The following is a 19,956-nucleotide window of genomic DNA, read 5'->3' on the forward strand; positions in this document are numbered from 1 at the left end:
CGAGTCCAACGAATTTAACGGAATAAACATTTGCTGTTGAGTAATTTTTTATTTCACGAAATCATCGGTGCATGTAGGTTGAAAAACTACGAATTGCAAATTCGGTAAGGAACAAAATTATTGTAGAATTATTTGAATTGTTGGAGAGTTTTTTTTAGATCATTTCGTTGGACGCGAACGTTACAAACTTCAACATTATTGCAATTGCTCGTAATTTGTGGAACAAGCTCCAGGATTTTGGGCATTTTTTCCTTAGACAAAATGTTGTCGAAGTTTGAAACGATAAAAAAGGTTTGAATTGTCACGAGATTTGCCCCTTTTTTACGTCACTGATCGACCATTCCGAACTGACGCAATGTGAGAAATTCGGCTCTCGGTAGAAGCATTAAAATAAATTGATCGTGGCATGCCGCATCTCGGAATTCCAACGTCTCAAATCATCGAGAGGAGCAATCGTAAAAGTGGATTTTTATTTCGCTCACTCTCACTCTTGTTACATCTTTTTCTTTCGCCTCTCGCTTTGTATACACACGGCTGGAATTCGTTCGCGCGCTCGTAAGAGAACGCGTTCTTAGCTATTTACTGCAGCTCGTAAATAAATGGGTTAACGATTTTTCGCCTGTCGTTATACGCGTCAAAACGTGGGTTGATGCTTACGCGAAAATTGAGGGGAATGCGCAGCATTCTTTTTTGCATGCTCGTTAAAAAATTGAAAATTCGTCTACGTTTCGTGCGAACAGACATATTTAATTCGCTTTTCTTAATTTCGATTATCACCAAAAAAAAACGGAAGAACTTTCCACTTTTGCCGACTCGTGGACCGAATGATTTTTTTCGTCGACGATCGTCGCGGTGGAAGTTCGTTAGCCGATGCCGGCGATGACGAGGAGAAACTCCGATTACGTGAAAAATTCATCATCGCAGCAGGATGAGTTTGGTTCGAAAGATAAGAGCGGAAAACCACAGTGGAAGGTGAATGCATGCAGTAGGAAAACAACGGGGTCAAAGCGTGAAGGAAAAAAAATCGTCCGGTTGTTTGCTCCGATAAAAAAGAGAGCTGGTGCGTTTCATCAATGAAAAGGCGTTAGGGCAGCATATTTTTTCACTAAATACATGGCAAGCTGAGAGAAAAAATGAAAAAAGGACGCACAAGGAAAATAAATATAAACGCAAAGTTACGAAAGTTGAGTCTTTCCGCTGGTCAATCGTCGTCGGTGCTTGAATAAGCTGAATCCACTCGAGCCTCGTCATCGTCTCATCGGAAGAAACGCACACGCACGAGACCGCGCTCGTCCTGCGACACGAGCGATATTCTATTCACCAATACGCGCGCATGCGAAGCGGAAAAAATAGAGACGTATAAATGTAAGAGTCACTCGCGTGACACGCGCAGCGGGTCGAGCTCGGTTGCCTACTCTTAAATAGTAGTTGGTATATTATCTATGACTTGAATAGATGGAGGCGTAACGTCGAGAATTAATGAAGCCTGCAGTGACGTTTCAATTTTCATTTGTATTATTCCAGAAACGACTGTGACGCGACTACGATCGAGTTCTTTTTCTTCTTAACACACTCATCGATGCACAAATATCGGTTTTTGAACTCGGAAAATACGGATCGAGTGTACGACGAGCTTCGAGAGTCTTTTACACAAAGCCCAATCGAATTTCACGTCGTTCGAGTCCACTAAAAATCGCATTTTGTTCGAGACACATTTTTTAGACTCCGAAATCGTGGGACTCGTCAAGGGAGTTCATGCACGAAACGATTTTCTTTAAAAAGCCTTGAAACACAGAATTTAAATGCGGCGTAGTCGACCGACACGCACATCAAATTTTAAAGGTTTCGTCTTATTGGTTATTGAGATAAACGTCTTTAAATATGAAGAAAAATACACGGGATTATGCTTAAAAAATCGTTCATCTTTCCATACAACGAATGAACGCTTCTTACGGAGTTTATGAAAAACGGACACAATAACAATGAAGTATATAATGAAAGTCTGGAAAAAAATTCGAGACGTTTGTCTCACTAGTAATAAAGATAAATTACGTTAAAGATTGAACGAAATTGGTAATGAGCGCTCGTATAACCTCACCACATTTGCTTATTTCGGAATTTTGTTTCTTCTTGGCTCGGGCCATTTCTGTCACAGCCTTCTGTCTCTTTATTAATATACTTTTATCTTCATCCATTTCCTTTTGTGTTTCCCTTTGCGCTCTCTAATGCGGACGAATGAAATTTCGGGTTCAATTAGTAATGGATCCCCGATTAATAGATAAGTTGAACAAATTTATTTGCAATTTCGAATTAATAACTCTGACATTGATTTAAAGTGATTATATTTTTTTATTCGAAAGGTTAAAGATCAGTCCAATTTAGAGACCCATAAATACGATCCTTCGGGCATGATCTGCCTTAAAATGAACAAAAATATTAGAAACTGAAACGAAAACGAAAGGATGAGTGAAATAAATATTTGAGAAGTAAGAAAAACGGGATGAAAGGTTCCGGCGACGATTGGTTTAATTGCGAATGAAAAGAAAGGAAAAAATGGGAAATGAATTCGTCGATGGAATCGACGTTGACGAGATCAAAGGAAAAATCGCTTACGTCTCGGGGGAGTAAAAAAGCGAGCGATAATTTCAGTTATAAAAGGAAATCTCTTTCTCTGCGTAACAAGAACGTTGCTCGGTTTCGGGGCAATGCTTTTTTTCACACGAATTCGCACACTTCGCAACTCCGTGGAGTGTGGGGAGCCTTTCTTTCCTGGTGGAGGAGCCTGAGTGATGGAAAAAAAGAAGGGAATAAAGGCAGGTTCGAGGGAAAGAAAGAACTGCGAAAATCAGAGTCTGTCTGGATGTTCGAACGCTGGGTGAGGGGAGGGAACGATGGAGAGGCGGCGGAGGGGGGAGGGAGCACGTAATGGCAGACGTGATATCGGTTTCCATTCATAGGAACTCCGAATGGGACACAACGGGGCCTCCGTGCAGATGTTACTTCGCTTATGAACAGCACAAGTATGTACACCGAGGTGGCAATACATTTGTATTTGTGTAAGCGTGTGTGGGAAGGTGGGATACACACGTAGAAACGTCAAACGAACGTGACATTGGCGGAAATGGATTTTTTTTGAATCCTCGAGCTCCCGAGGCCCTGTTCCAAGTACCAATTTACAGTTTCCCATCAAAGACGTCCGTGTCTCGGAGGACGAGACGTTTGGTCAATAATTTTTGAAGAGCAAGCCTCGGAGCTGAAAAAAATGGACCCGACGACATCGATCCGGGCATTCGGTGTTCGGACGTCTCCGATCGATTGTCAAAACGTCGACAAACGTTGAAAATTATTTCAATTCAAATATTTTGCTCTGGTCACGGCACTTATTTTTGGAAAATCCAGAAAAAGGAATCTTAGAACCAAAATAATTTGAAGTAGACGAGAATTCACTCGGCTTTCCTGAAAAGTTCCTTCCTTTTTGTTCCTTCTTCCACTGAAATATTCGAAAAAACCGAGGAGAACGAACAAAATGAAATAATTGGAAAGACACATGCGCGCGTTTGCTGGCAAAGGCACGTATTGTGTTATTCGCAGTTTCTCTCAGTCCCTCGCGCATCGGGACAGTGTCATCGGCCTCCCGTATTTCCCCTCTCGAAAAAAAAAACCTCTCGCTCGGTTGCCGCGATCCCACGACACGAGCGCGCACGATCAGAGGCTGCTGCTGTGTGCCAGCGCTCTCTCCCATTCTCCTTCGCCTCTGCATACGATTCTTTCTCTTTCTTCGTACTCCATCTCCTCCCCGCGGCTCTCGCATGCGTGGGCACACACATTTGTATAACATTGTATTATAGAATCGCGAGTAAGCCTGGATTGAATATCCATTTGTTTAGGTCGGGTTTGTGTATTGAGTTTCTCCGACATAAAATAAATAATATGAGAAAATATGCGTAGGGAAAAAGACAGTCAAAGATTCGAGGACGGTTTATAATTAGCTGCTTCCCACGCCGCTTCTTTGAGCGCAGCGATGACAAATTCGATCAAACTTTTGCTTCGTTGATCAACGAACGACGCTGAAGTTTGCAACGTTCGAGTCCAACGAAATGAACGAAAAAAACATTTGTAATTCACCAATTTTTTATTTCACGAAGTATGGGCGCAGGTTGAGAAGCCTCAAACTGCGCAAACTGCAGACTCAGCAGGAAACGAAATTGGAGAATTACTAGAATTATTGGAGGCTTTTTTTACTACATCGTTTCGTTGGACTCGAACGTTGCAAACTTCAGCGTCATGATTAAGGATTAATTCGACAATTGCGCATATTCGTTGGCCTTCGATGACGCTTATTATCACGAATGATAATCAATTTGGTCTCGCATCGAGTTTCGGCCATTTTTTTACCTCTCAGACTCGATTTCCCTCGATCAAATGCGCCATGATAGAATGAAACGATTTAAACGAAATCGAAAATTGAACAGTGGACCATCGGCAGCTGCGATTCCTAACGCGTTTCCTTTTCATCCTGGCGATGAATCCGACGTTGTGTGCACTTGAGCCAATTCCGAGCGTTGATAAAATTCGAGGTTTTACTCAATTGGAATAACTTCAACGGAACGTCATTCGTTTCGTCTGGTTTTCAATCCACTGGATCACGCTGCAGGGGCTTGAAAACAACTTTCGAATCATTCACGACGCTCAATCGAAATCTTAATTCTGCAAATTTACACCCGAGCTCTAATCGGCCGTTTGGAGTCAGCGTTAAACATTGTTTAACGGTAGTAAAAACAATTGAATACTTATTTCTTGCAATGACGAGTATCGCAAACGCTGTAAGAAGAAGAGAAAATGGTACAACAAAGTTGCTCGAAATAATTGCCGCAATAAAACGCTGTTATAACGATTACAAGCTCGCGAACATGAGCGGAAGCACTATAAACAAGTAATTCATTATAATTATTGTTACAAGCACGTGACATTTGCTCGGTAAACTCGAGTTAACTCGTTATCGTCGAGAACGGGAGATAAAAATTGATGGTAGACCGCAAGAATCATAGGACCGAGGGAGAAAAGGTTGAAACGCTGAGGTGGGGGAGAAAAACGATTTAGCACAGTGGCCTAAATAGAAAACTTTGCTAATTTGCGGTTTTAAGAGGGAGCTCGTGGCTCGTCGAGCTTGAACTCCTGAAAAGCAGGCTCGGGTAAACGAAGCGCGAGAGAAATGATTCCGCGTACTTCGTGAAAGGGAAAAATTTGTAGATAACTGTGGAATGTACTTAGTTGAGGAATTCATTTATCGGGACAAAGTTTCGTCTCCGATGTCAACAATATTTCATTGTTTTCCTCTCATTTTAACCCCCCCCCGGGATGAATCTGGAAAACGCGGACTTTCTTTCCCTAACTTTTATTTCGTCGAGTCAACGTCCCTCCAAATCCTTCGAGACTATCGAAGCTTTTTATCAAACCCGCGGCCGTGCGCCGCCGTATTTCAACGTCATTTCTTCTCAAACTTTCCAACCGCACTTTCCGTTCGATTACGCTGCTCGCCTGCAGCTTCCATCTGCGCTTGATAAACTCAAAACCACGCAACATTGACGTTTCACTCCGGACGAAACGATACAGAAAGTCATACAAATAATGAAGGAAAAAATAACAGTATTCCGACTATTTATTATGATTAAACGTCGGAGCCTCGGGCCCCTATCCTTACGCCCCACGCTACAGATATACTTGCACGGTTCATGTCTACTTCGTGCCCTGGAGGCGACCATAACGTATGTGTGTACGTTCCATTATGTACAGGCAATTTAAAGACGGTTTTGGCTGCACTTTATTTTCATTAAAAAATGAAGAACTCCGCGACTGTCTATAATTCGAGATTGAAATGTTCGACGAGATCCGAAAGACACTTTCACAGCTACGAAATTCGGTCGAAATGCTTAAAAATTTGAAAAAAATTTTTTACAACCATCCGGCAAATGTTCTCTTTTGGAATTGCTGCTAAAAACAATGTTACGGGGCCTCCGAATAAGGGAAAATAAACAATACACGCGATGGATAGAAAAATGGACGAAACGCGGGGGAAAATGAACGGCGAAAGTTTTGCTTATGGAGCGACGATTCGGTGGTAGGCCCGTTTGGAAGAGGCCGTGCACAAAAACGAGGAGTATTAGCCATTGCTTGTACGAATGTATATTTCTCGCGCGTCGGCGACCTCTTCAATTATTTTCTCGGCCCTTCGAGACCCGGTGTCTGCATGCTCTTGTCTTGCATCGTCGAGCTCTGGGCCACATTTTACCACACGTATATACACTACAGAAACGCACATTCTCTTTTTTCCTCCGCTCATCTCCGAGGCTCCTTTATCTCTCGCTCTCTTTTTTCCGGTGGTTCCTCTTCCCTCATCTACCGCAAAGATCCTCGAGCGCTTCTCCGCGTTATATGAACCATTCGACGCCGTTTCGACGGGCCCGAAACTGCTCTCACTACTTTTTTCAACGCCCATGCCTTTAGGACCATTAAGTACTGGCCAAGAATCGCGTCTGCGATTTTTTTTTTTTTTCTTTTTTCAACGCACTACTTTTTTCGGTTTTATCGCGTCCTCACTTGAACCCAATCAATCTTGAAAATTACGAAGACGAAATAGCGCGAGTAAAACTGTCCGAATTTCGAACGGCGAGGAGACATGCTTGATGATGCCTCCCATTGAAAAATTGAGTGTTTTGAAAACGTTCGACGAACAAACCACGACTTCACTTGGACTTTTCAAAACGTTTTTATTTCATCCATGAATGTAGGGAATTAATCTTACAACAGGAGTTTTTAGGGGTGACAATTCTTTAGTAATCGATTACAATCATTCGAAAAATTGAAAAATCAAGTTTTATTACAGAAAAATGGCCAAATTGAAGAAAGGAAGTTGTAGACACTTGATTGCAAGTGCGGTGTCTACGGGTTGATAACCACACGAAGAAAAATTGACGAAACTTTCAGAAATTCTTGCACGTTCGGTTCCGAGTTATCGTCAAAAAGGACGGAGCTTATTTTTTACGTGGGAAATTGTATAGTCGTTTATTTACAATCAACACATGAAAATAAGTGCACTCCAGGAATTTCTAAATATTATTTTTCTAATTTTCGAGAGCTAAAAAGTGGAATATCAAACGAACGACCGGACACTGCGTAATCTATCAATTTTCAATGTCGAATTAATTGTTTTAGGCAGAGAAAAAAACGAAGCTCAAACCTGAAACTCACGAAACAGCACCCGAGAAGTTCGTCAATATTTTACCTTCAATAGGGTATTTTACACCAATATAAAAATGGAAGATTTCGTAAAAAGTAAACGAGAAACGTCAATATTTATTCATAAAAATGCAATGTTAATTTTATAACTCAATTTTGAAAATCGTCTTTTTTCATCTTTTTTTCCAATGTCTAAAACGCCATTCGCCATATTGGATTCGAACGTGACGTCACTCCGATAATAAACAATCTAGATTTTGATCGTGCGCTCTGTGTTATTTTGAAATTTTACAAGTTATTATCGCGTTTGTGGAATTTCATCATTTATTTTATTAAAATTGCATCATGAAAGACGGTTTTGTGAAAGCAGAAAGTACAAATCTGCCAACGATAAATACGTTGATGGTGACGATGAATGGACAATTTTTGTGGCGTTTTTACACTTGCATTCAGGCTCAAGACACCGCGATGATATACATTACAACTCATTATTTTCACAAATCTTGTTACCTGGTCTTTCGCAATTGAAAATTTTAAATCATGAATAAAAAATAGTTTTTGAGACACTTTTCGATCTTATTAAATGCGAGAATAAAAATTCTACTGGTTCATTACGATCCCACGATTAATTTAAAACGGTTTTCAAAAAAGGTGTAATCCCCTACTATCGAGCAATATAATAAAAAAAAAATGTTTTATTCTTCTCCACGAGCACGCAGTAAGAGGCACATTTTCTGTACGAAAATTGATGAAACAGCAACTAAAAAAGGAAGGCGAAGATTGCTTAAGGTACCGAGTATTACGATACGAAAAATATAGAGTAGGAAATTGAGAGAATTTTTTCTCCTGCTGGGGAGTCCCGTACGCGTGTATCGTGAAATACACACGGAGGAGCGTCATGCATGTACGATGCTTCCGCTCATACGGTCTTGCAGGTCGTTATTTCTTACTTTTTTAAACCGCGAAGAGCTCCCCGAGTTCTCACACTCTCTCCCCTTCGACATTAACGGACGCGCGCGCGCGCGTGTGTGCGCAAGAGAAAATAAGTACTGTGCGTGTGAGAATATACAGAGGCACGTTCCTCATACTTTGTCGAACCGCCTCCACCGGCTTTCCTCAAGGACGACCTCGTGAGGAAGAATTTTTTCAAGGTGAATCACCGCCGTTTCGCCGCTCTGTGTGAGTCGAATGTACACGTGTATACAGAAAATTGCTACAGGTGAGGCCACAACGAGGGTCACTCGCCCGGGCAGCTCTTTCTTCCTTCATTTCCTATTTCGTTTCGATTCCCGATACGGTTTTTCCTCGATTGAGACGTTTTATTTTCGTTGCGTTTCAATATTCTTCATTTTTGGCGAGAATTTCAATGCAGCTTTATCTCGACGATTGTAGAATCGCAAAAAACTTCAAGTTTTCTCTGTAACGAAAACTTTGTTGAAAAACTAAAATAACTATTTTTATTCGAGTAACGAAATTTCGATAATTACAAACAAACTTTTTCATGCTGAAAGGAAGCTGCGGTGAAACGACGAAAGATTCTGTCGCATCACAGAATTGCTGAACTTATTCAACAAAATATTCGAATGTGTCAACGACATTTTGTTTTCAATGTTCAAATAAACTAGCCGGAAAGTATGACAAATGAAATGAAAAATCTTCGTCAATCCCACGTGATTTTTGCACTGAGGAAAAACGTTCGTTCGCATCCAACTAAATTCCATTCGGTTCGACGAAAATATGGTAAATTCAATCATTATTTTGTTCAGCCCACTAAATCATTTGTCAGTTAAAAAAAAGTAGTTTAATCCACTATATTCTCTACCAACTGCACCAAGTTTTGTTAAATACACAAAAAATTGTTCTCAATGAATAATTGAAAAAAACAGTACGATTTGTTTCAACAGTGATGCGACAGGCATCGTGTATTCTTCATCTCGTAGTCGAAGAATAGTTTTCTCTATAAAGATAATGTGAAGAAATGTATTCGTCGAGAATGACGAGCTCGAAAAGATGAAAGGTCGTAGGTTCTTTTTATATTTCACGTCCCTCAGTTTACTTATTTACGTTTTTTATGTCTTATACTCGAGGGCAAGGGGAGACTCATTTTCCTAATGAGGCTGACTCACAAGAACGTGTATATATACGAAGAAAAATGAGGGGTGAATACGCTTATCGATAATTCCGAGATAATGCTCATTATCGATTCACCTTTTCTCGTTTTTGTACCAGCAGGAAAGCATACAACTGCGTCGACATCCTGTCCGACTATATTAGGTCTTTGCTACACTTTTATCTGGATTTTTAGTGCTACTACCCACGAATGATAAATCATCGAGAGTATCGACGCCGCGGTTGAGGAGAAAAGGACAAAACTTCTACTTTTCTTATCTCCCAGAAACATCGACCTCTTTTTTTAAATTCAAGACGCACGTCGTTTTATCTCTCGTTTTCGCTAATCCTCTATCTAATCTTTTTCGGTTCTTCATATTCCGGACTCGGATGAGCGGCTAAGAGGCCGTACGGACGGACTGCCAGCACGAGTCATCAGCCTCTTCGACGTGTCCGTTAGTTCACTATCGAACGAAACACTTCGCCGTACCAACTCTGCGAAGCACCGTCGAAGACGCCTTCGGGGCTCCGCCCGAAGTTCCCTCGGCCAATAATCATAACGGTGGCAAAATAAGCTGCGACTGCTGGTCGAACTCGACTGATTTTCATTCGAAATATCGAAGCCGAATCCTGCACTTTTAATCAAAGATTCTTAGATTTAGAAAATTTTTCTCATCAAGACAGATTTTCTTTCGTATTGAGGTGCGAGACAACTCTGAAGTTTGCAACGTTCGAGCCCAACGAATTTAACGAAAAAAACATTCGTCATTCCCCAATTTTTCATTTCACGAAGTATCGGTGCAGGTTGAAAAACTTCAAACTGCAGATTCAGAGCAGGAAACGAAATTGGAGAATCACTGGAATTATTGGAGGCTTTTTTCATCGTTTCGTTGGACTCGAACGTTGCAAACTTCAGTGTCATAAATTTTGAACAGAAAAAACAAACGATCAAGAGTTCTGAGTTTTGGAAATTTTTTGGGAAGTTGCTTGGGAAAAATTGGACTTTGGGTTTGAGGAAATCCGTTGGTGTTGCTTTTGTTTATTGAAAATTCCGACATCAAGTTGTATGAACATCGATTCCCTTCGTCCCTCGACCAATTTCTATTTGTTTTTTTCAAAATTCAAGAAGAAACATTTTCTTAGGACTTTCCGATATTACTGTCTGCTGTTCTGGAGTCGAAACGCATGAAAATGAGTCACTGAAGATTTGAAAAACTCGGTTGCAAATATCGAATCGTAAATATTTCGTACTTGCGTAGTCCTCACAAAACAAGGAGTTCGGACAGATGGAAAACCGAGTCGAGAGAGTCTAGCGAGGAAAAATGTTAACGAAAACGGATGTTGATGAACGACGAGGTAGCGTTGAAGTACAAAAAGCAATTATATTTTTTTCCATTTTCGTTTTTCGTCCGAAACGTGTGCGAGGTACTGAATATATTCGACGTTTTTACGCCGATACTATCTCACGAAAGAGCAAAGAGGATCGAACCAAGTAGCTTCGAAACGCGAGGAAAGCTCCGGCGTACGAATAAACGTAAATATAGAACGAAATGGAAGCTTTCACGAAGTTCAAGCACGTGTTACTTGAGGACCGAGAGAATTGCAGCCGATGTACAAAAGTGCAACAAGACCGTGAAAAATGAAGAGCGAAGAAAAAAGGCAAACAGCTCGACTTGCTAAGCTCCGGAGAATTTCAACTTTTTGTTTGGCCTCTCTCGCGTCGTTCGGTAATTTTGTTCAGCGGGTAAAAGATAAAAACAGTCGCTTCGTTCCACGTTGCGCGGATTCTCCGATTCTTTCGAACGAATGGACCAAAACGTCAGTTCAATCTGACGCCGTACTTTTCCGCACTTATTCATAAATCTTGATCCCGAAGTTATTCAAAGGAAATAAAACCTCGGAAACTTTTCATCGCGAGATCCTATTTTCTCGTAACAAAGTTTCCAGTTTTGCTCGCCCCACCGAAAATATTCCTGGCACTTTATCGAGAACGCATCGATCGATTTTTAACTTGACAAGAGGCCTGACAACTGCGTACGATAAAAAATGTTTTGTTTTTGTCGGAAAAAATGATCAATTAACCCCGATAAATCAGTTTAAAAAGTAATCAATCTTTGAACGACCCCCACCCAACGAATCCGCACACACATCGAAAGCCGATGTTCCAGACCCACCCAACCACTTTTACGTGTTAAAGATAAGGGGTCGCATGCGACTTTGGAACAACGAATAACGAAAGAGAATGAATAGATATTGAAATTTCGGGTATAAAAAAAAATTGTGTTCCTTTTTACCTTTCCCATTCTTAAAATTAATCGTAATATAATTTTTTATCGACTTTACACGTTTCTGTATCTTACCCCTCCGTAAAACGAACCCCTATATTATTTTTTATTGATAATAATACTGAAAAAAAATAAATTTAGGACCATTTTTAGCAAAAGTAAGTATTGTGTAAATATTTACTATGTTTTCAGACGTGCATAACAAAAACTCTGACAATTTGGAATGATGAATAATCCTTGTCAAGATATAATTGATCGATCAATCGGTTCGAAAACTAATGGATCTACGAACATTTCGAAGAATCACACATTTTTAGCAGCTTGATAAAAGCTAGTGACAGCTTGCGAGGAGTAAAATAATAAATAAAGTCCATCAAAGTCCAGAATCTTTGAGGAATTGAAAAAAAAAAGTGATTGTTACAAAAATATCGATCAGCGAAAAAAGCAGTAAATTTCGATTTTCTTTGCATGGTAAATAAAACTCTCACGAAACTGAATGAAATGTGTTTTTATATTTTTCCGTGAATTGATTGCAGAATTTGAAGCGACGAGAAAAAGCGGTTCGAACTTTGATTGGCCACTGGGGAAATGAAGAGAGCTTGGCTCAAGATTCCGGAAGGATGAATTTCGCTAATATTTTTCAGTCTTAAATTCATAACGTCGAGTTCACCCGATGCGCGCGATGCACTCGAGCTCTGACCACTGGTAATTGTGCTCCGGGTAACGAATGCCCCAGGGTTGTAAACACCGAGGAAAACGGAAGGAGCGAAAGAAAATAACGGAGATAAAAATGATGAAGATGGAAAACGAAAGAAAGAGCGAACAGGAGAGAGAAAAAAGAAGGAAAATAATTGAAAAAAAGAACGAGATGAACGTTTTTAAAGAGAAAAGCGATGTTGCGCGTTCGAAAAAGGCACAAAGCGACGGTGAGAAAGAGAGAGTTAGGAAAATACTGAGAGAGGAGCAGGGGAGAAGCCCACCAAGAGTTATTGAGAAAGACAAAAAAGAGTGAGAGATACACGAGTTTTGTGATAAAAGAAAGAGTTGGGAAGCTCGTTCCATCTCTCTCGCCCGTTCAAACTCTTTCTTTTGCCACAATATCCCACATTTCTTTAATTCTCGGTGTAGGGAGCGAGACAGAGAAGGCACGAGAGAACGGAAAGAAAGAGAAAAGAGAGAGATATGCGCGTTGTGCACACTCGCGTGGGAGTCGTGCCACATGCCAAGGTTTTTCCTTCCAACTCGGTCGCCGTCGTCGCTTGATATTTCGTCCGTTCTTTTCACTATTTATTCTCGCGCACACAAACCTGCATATTAATTTCAATCGACGATTCAATTAAAAATAGAAACAATCCCTCGGCCACGACGACGCTGAAGTTTGCAACGTTTGAGTCCAACAAATTTCGAAAGAAAAAAAAAAACAACAACATCTGTAATGCACCAATTTTTTATTTTACGAAATCATTGTTTTACATAATTTCGTTGGACTCGAACGTTGCAAACTTCAACATCGTCGGCCGCAGCTCCGAAGCTTCGAATCGACGAACGTACAATAAATTCTAAATAACGCTGAAGTTTGCAACGTTGGAGTCTAACGAAATGATCGAAAAAAACTCTCCAATAATTCCAGTAATTCTCCTATTTTGTTCCCTGCCAAATTTGCGATTCGTTGTTTTTCAAGCTGCACCAACGATTCGTGAAATAAATAATTGGTGAATTTCAAACGTTTTTTTCGTTCATTTCGTTGGACTCCGACGTTGGAAACTTCAGCGTCGTAAATTCTAATCAGTTGCTCATGCACCAATCTCATTTATTCGGTGCTTCGATCTCATCGATCCAAAATGAATAATTAATTTATCGATTGCTCCAATTATCATTTTCACGTTTTTTTATAAAGGAAAGTTGTCCGTATTTTTGGGCGTAGATTAAGCAGCGGACGAGCCGAATTCCACGTCCATCGAAAGGGATCGAGCTTCGATTGAGCTTGTTAATGTCTCCGGATGAAAATTCACGTGAATAAATTACTGTTTTCTCGTCAAATGGGAAGGCAAAGGTAAAACAAACTTTCATTAACGCGAGTTTCCAATGTTTTTGAGCACTTTTTATCATATTTTTTCCGTATCGCACGATGATTTGGGGTCGAAGAGGGCGAAGCAAAAAGGCGACGACTCGAGTGCCGGTGTTTACGTTGATTTTGGCAAAAATATCACGAGGCCGATAAACACGAGGAAGAAAATGTTTGCCATACGTACTCTCGAATGTTTAGACAGCTGTACGTTGGCGAAAAACGAAACGAACGTTTCAGTCATTGAATTATCACGCATCGGTACGATCGTGCAATCTCAAGTTCGTACAACACGAACATGTACGTAGATATTTTGAAAAAATAAAGTAAAAAGTGTGCTGCTGGTGCAGGTATACGAAAACGTGCGTTGAGATTGGTCACGGAGAGATAACTTACCTTGTAAACTTGACCGTAAGTGCCATTGCCGACGACCTCGATTAACTCGAATATTCCAGCAGGATCCTGCGATAAAAAACATCAAAGCATTACTTTTCGTGCTCTTTCATTCGTGCGACGCTTCTTACACGCGAGCTTCCTTCTTATTTTTATTCATTGATTCGAGGAAGAAATTCTCTTGCCAAACCGATTGAATGGGGCGCGATAAAATCAATGCTCTTGCTTATTTTTATATTTTTAAGAAATTTGCGACTATTTTTTCATCCAAATTTCCATTTTTTTTCGTAACGAAAAGAAAATATTATTTCTCAGGCTCAACTGAATCGGTAACTGTCAAGGTGAAAGAGGAAAAAACCGATACGAAAATGAAAGAGATGAAGAAATATAAATTTTGCCAACTTTCCGAAAATTTTCGATGCTTTTGCTGTCTTACTTTGAGTTTCGATCGACAAAAATGATTTCGTGTGTTTTTTTAAATTTTTTTTATTTTATTTTCTTTTTTGTTATTTTTAAATTTATTTATTTATTATTATTTTATGTTATTTTATTTCGGTTGAATTTCAACATTCATTTCCGCAAGGAATTTTTTGGAAAATAAAGTTTCAAAGTTCCAATGGATAAAAAAATTTTCTATTTGAAATTACAGAGCGACGTGTACGCTGGAATTGTTTCTCAGGGACGAGGAAAAAGCTCATAGTCAGTTTGTATAATGAAAGAATGAGCGGCGAACCGCGATAGTCGAAATGAGCTCAATTAACCGCCCATTGACAAGTTGCATCGATGATGACTGCGTTGGCTTCTAGTTAAAATTGAAATCAATTAAATGGACTCAGCTGTGATGCAATGGTTCGCGAATCAGTTCGATGAGTCTCAAAAAATTGTGGCATGTTTTCAGGAATAGAAGTAAATAAATGGCAAACGAACGCGGGTTTGTTTCTCAATAAAAAAAAAACGGCTCAGATTTTTCTCAGGAAAATTTCATGCAGTTATAAATTTTTAATAAAAATTCACCAGCTGTCAATAAATTGTAAAAACAGTGCAATTCGAGTGATTATCCGATCGTAATATGATCAATTCGTGCCGAACGAGAATACAGACAAAAATCGAACGAAAGAAAAGACTGGAACGCCCCATGGGGGGAGAAGAAATCATGAAACATGAAAATATAAAAATAATACAAAAACGAGACTGAAACGTGGCTTACACAAGAATAAAAGAAAATAAAAAATTTGTTAACGATTTGTAAATTAATATTGTGAATGGCGAAAAGATTTTTTTACACATGTCGAGATGTTTCCACGTACTTTGAGAAATCCAGCAAAACTGAAAGAGAGTGTGCGTAAAAATCACGAAGAGTTCCCGGAAAAACTAAAACTGTCGATTCTACGCGGAATGATCGAATAATTCTCGAATGCTTGACAGCTGAATATTCACAAGTACATTTAAAAGTACAGCGTGACTGGAACGAGATAAAAATAATACGAAGAGTTTCCGGGGAAAGGAAAACCGACGATCAAAGGTGAAACGGCCCATAGGTATGTATAACGAATACATAGAAAGGTAGGTAGTGTGATAAACCGGGGAGTTCGGAGCGTTGACACGGAGCCGGGTGGATCGACCGCGTTCTACATGCTAAGAGAGTACTCGGTATTTCAACAATTATTATTTTGTCACTCCTCATCAAGTCTCGTCGACTTGGCGTTATTAATGTTTCTCTCGCTTGCCCAATAAAGGCGAAACTTAAATCGGCGATGAAGAACGCTGAAACGTATATTTATACACACACGCGCACGCACACATGTGTATCGACGCGATCGTAGCTCGAGACTGGAACGAATTTATAAATGAAAAAATAGAGAAAACGTAAGAGCGAGAACTATCGAGGACGGATTCGAAATGTACGAACGAGCAGCAGAGCAATCTCCTTCGGGGCTCGAATTCGTCTTCGTGTCTCATAAATATTTCGGAATAACACAATCACGCTCGAAGACGATTCAACGCTCCTAACCGTGTACATGCAGACGTATTTATACACGTGTATGTTTACTGCCGTAAGGATTTCAAACGGTTGTAACGTCGCAGACATCACGCGCCATCATAATATATATATCCGGTATTTATACACTTTACGGTTATAGAAAAGCCTGACGAGAGAGTCAACGGGAAAAAAAAACGTGCTCACGGCTTTCCGACAATACACTTTCTTTTTTATGTTATTATTTATTTGACATCGAAACGAAAAGCGAGAGGAACGTGGAATTTTAGATCGCACAGAACCGTTGCCTTCTCACTGAACGGTTCGAATTCCAGGTGGGATGATGAAATTGTCAAATTTTGATACGAGAGTTCGAACGAACTTTAGAAATGATCAGGGCAATCAAAGTTCCGAAATAATGGGACAGAACGTGGAAAAAAAATTCGAACGATCGGAGCTTCGATGTAATTGTGAACGAACTCGCATTGTAAAATTCTCAATTACGTTGCGTTATGAAATCGACAGTTTTTCGAACCTTCTGTAGTATATTGCTGACACGGAATTTCGGGATTTTTCAAATTTTCGAAAAATATAATTCGGTAAGAAATATGACTGTCGCGAAAGGTGAATAAAATAGCGTGAATTTTCGAGCCTGTGATGAAAAACGTACGCGAAGGTCAGGAGAAAATGACTTTTGCGTTCACGAGCGTTTTTCATATTCGCTGAATTCTTATCACCTTGGGTAAAACGCGAGTGTTAATAATAATGACACAATTACACAAGTTGCGTTCGAAGGATCATGGGGCTGTGAAGCTTGACGAAACGAAAAACGAATAGAACGGCAGGGGTATAAATCGTAAGTATAAATCCACGATAATCGAGAGATGTGAAACAATGAGCTATTAATGAAAAATATAATTAACAATGAGGAATCGTGTATATGAAGCCGGGAGACACGCACACGCACGCACGCACACATACACACGCGTTGTCACTGCGTCTCCCACTCATACACGGAAGACAAGGAAACATGCAATTCGAGCGATTAATAACTGCGAAAATTAGCACTGGTGTAAAAACTTTTCCCGTCTCGAAACAGCTATATGGCGGTTGAGAAAAAATTGTCGAGTAAAAATTTGACGTACCTTAAGGGCATTTAAGTCGATATCATCGAGCGAGCAGTTGACGCTCGGTGCCAAATTATGCGCCATCTTGATACGCCACTAGCGCTCCCTCTCTCACTCGCGCACGCTTCACAACTGCACTAAAGCCCGGAGCCTGTTTTGCGCTGGCACACAAGAACGGTCTTGGCCGACGTTTTCGTCGTCGTTTTGATCGTCGTCTCGTACGCGCTATCGTCGATAGCTCCGTACGAAATGAAAATATCTTCACGATGTATCCAAAGTCGTAAAAAATTATATAAAAAGGCTAAAAAACGGTGCACCATGTAAAACGAAGGAGGAAAAGAAGAAAAGAAAAAGAAGAAAGGGGTAGGAATCGCGTATTTCAAATAAATGACAATTCGCTCGGTGATTTAATTGCGGCGAAACACTGGAGGACCGTTTTCTTTTCACGGACACACCCGGTTACACCCGGAAGGTCGAGGTCTCGCGATGTAATGGTGGTAGTAGACTTCGACGCTGCTTCACACATTTATACGTATATATGCGTATACATGTACAGCTATATACGCACACAAGCACAAACACGTATATATTCTGCTATATATAGTTCCGCGCACTCCGCCTTACGGCCCTGCACTTCGAACGGCTTCAAGTACTTTATATCTTTATATATTTGTATATAAAGACTTCTATATATACAACACGAACCCTATAAACTCTCGCCGTATTCTCTATTTCTCTCTCTCTCTCACTTTTTCACCCCCTTCCGTTCGCCGCCCTGCCGAGGAACTTCAATGGAGTTTACAATAATATCTATACTCGCTTCACTTCGGTTCACTAAAAAAAATATATGGATCCTATATATATATATATATATATATGTATACAAATATCGAAAGCTCTCGTGATAGACGTGCCGCGATGTTGCTCAGCCGCTACTGAATGAACAACCGCAACGAGAAACACGCGGAGCAGCGCGGCACATGGCCGACGCTTCAAGAAACCGGGGGTGGGGGATATTCCAGATAAAAAAAGAAACAAGTTTAAAAAAAAAAATTAGTCTCAGATAAAACGCATTCTCGATTCCCGAACTTGAGACTTTATTCCGTTGTTCTGATATCGCTCACTTTCTCACTATTGCTCTCTGTCCCTCTTTCTCTCTCGCTTACTCCCTCTTTCCCTTTCTTTTTCCAATATTGCACTTGCGAATTTTAAAATCGCTAGAGACAACTCAGTCTTCCGTGATGCTGCGTGATGCAGTCAACAAGCCGGGGCGCGACGCACCTTCATCGTGCAATTTCTACAAAACCTCAAGATTTACAACTCGATATATTTTTTGATACTTTCTTTTTTTTTGTTTGTTTTCCTTATTGTGGATTCTTCGAGCCCGGTGTAATCACTGATGGAGTCACTGCTCGTGGCTCGTCGCTGGCAGCTTTATTATTCTCGTAAACTATTATCACCCCGTATCTTTACGTATGTGTACAATATACATATATATGTATATATAGATGTACGCGATTGGTGCGACCCTCCGCGGCTTCTCGATTCGGTCTCCGTTACCAAGGACCGTTCCGCCGTTCTCCGTGTCTTTCTATCTTTTTCTCTCTTCTCCTTTCTATCTCCCTCGTTCCCCTTCTAATGTTTCACCGTCTATTTCGCGAATGATTGACCGTTCGGTCAACTTCGATTGAATTTTACATGTGTGCGTATAAGAAAATAATTTGTAAATTTGAGCTGAACGAAGGAAAACAATGATGAATAAAAATAAATAAACGAAAGTGAAGCGAGACGAACAGGAAGACTTTGTTTCGGGTGGCCGTCCTCTAAGCGCACGACGGAGGCGCTCTGTCTGTCTATATCACTGTGCCGTCATAACTGACGAACCCGAGACTCGAGCGAACGGTACAGAGCTCCCCGAAAACCCACACCACGAGACACCACAATCTCGTCGCCTTTTTATTTCTTCTTTCTCACTTCTACTCCAGCAGAAATATTGAATTTCACCGATCGAGGCGCTGACGTCGCTCACAAAATGGTGGATCAAGTGGTGCTGTGACGTCATTGCACTAGTGAAAAAAGATGGATTATTCTTCATCTCACTCAACCTGTCGTCACACCAAACCCGGCCTAACTCAAACTGGGAAAATTTAATGTTTCCCCTCTCCTTTGACCAATAAATTAGAACGAATGTCCGATCCCGCTCGTGATAAATACTCCGATTCGACATCCATCGACGCCATATACTGTTTATTGTAAACGTCACTTTCGACTTTATTTTATCATATTGACATACTGCCTCGCGTGGGGGACAACAGACGCTTTGCATCTGCCAAAATCGGCGGTCCTTACAATAACAGAAACGTTAGACCTCCTCGAAGAAGCCTCTTTTCTTCGTCTTGTCTATGAAATGAATAAATTAAAAAAAAAATAGCCAAATGTTGAAATTGCAATCTGGCCAAACGAAGCCTTGGAGTTTTTTTTCCTACATATAATATATCGATTGGCAAAAAATTATATCTACTATTCCTTTGAATGGAGACTCGAATCTGTTTTTTTTCTTCCATCCATAATATCACTTTAGGTCGATCCAATGCGGTGTACGTTCAGCTTTCGGTACGTGATGAAAGTCCGAAAATGTTTGGAGCAGACGAGAATTGCTCAGTTTTTAACGAATTCTTAGCTCGGACGGAGGTGCACTTGCGCGCAGTAGCCAAAATCTTTCAATTTTGTACTTACAACTGAAAAAACCGGGACATTCAACAA

General features: G+C 40.4%; 1 protein-coding gene across 12 annotated transcripts in view; it reads right to left on the minus strand.

Annotated features, from left to right (window-relative positions):
* The window catches only part of msn (serine/threonine-protein kinase msn), a 55,607-nt gene extending 36,504 nt beyond the window's left edge, over positions 1-19,103 (minus strand). For 3 of the 12 annotated variants that reach the window (XM_043414517.1, XM_043414522.1, XM_043414515.1), the window contains exons 1-2: positions 17,212-19,103; positions 14,092-14,157 (exon numbers count right to left, since the gene is read on the minus strand). In XM_043414517.1, coding sequence (XP_043270452.1) covers positions 14,092-14,157; positions 17,212-17,277 — 132 coding nt within the window. In that variant the 5' untranslated portion in view covers positions 17,278-19,103. The remainder of the gene's footprint in view (positions 1-14,091; positions 14,158-17,211) is intronic. The other 9 variants (XM_043414519.1, XM_043414521.1, XM_043414518.1 and 6 more) reach the window with 5 other exon arrangements.
* Between the last annotated feature and the right edge of the window lie 853 nt (positions 19,104-19,956).

Source organism: Venturia canescens, chromosome 3, assembly GCF_019457755.1.
Source record: "Venturia canescens isolate UGA chromosome 3, ASM1945775v1, whole genome shotgun sequence".
Classification (NCBI taxonomy): domain Eukaryota; kingdom Metazoa; phylum Arthropoda; class Insecta; order Hymenoptera; family Ichneumonidae; genus Venturia; species Venturia canescens.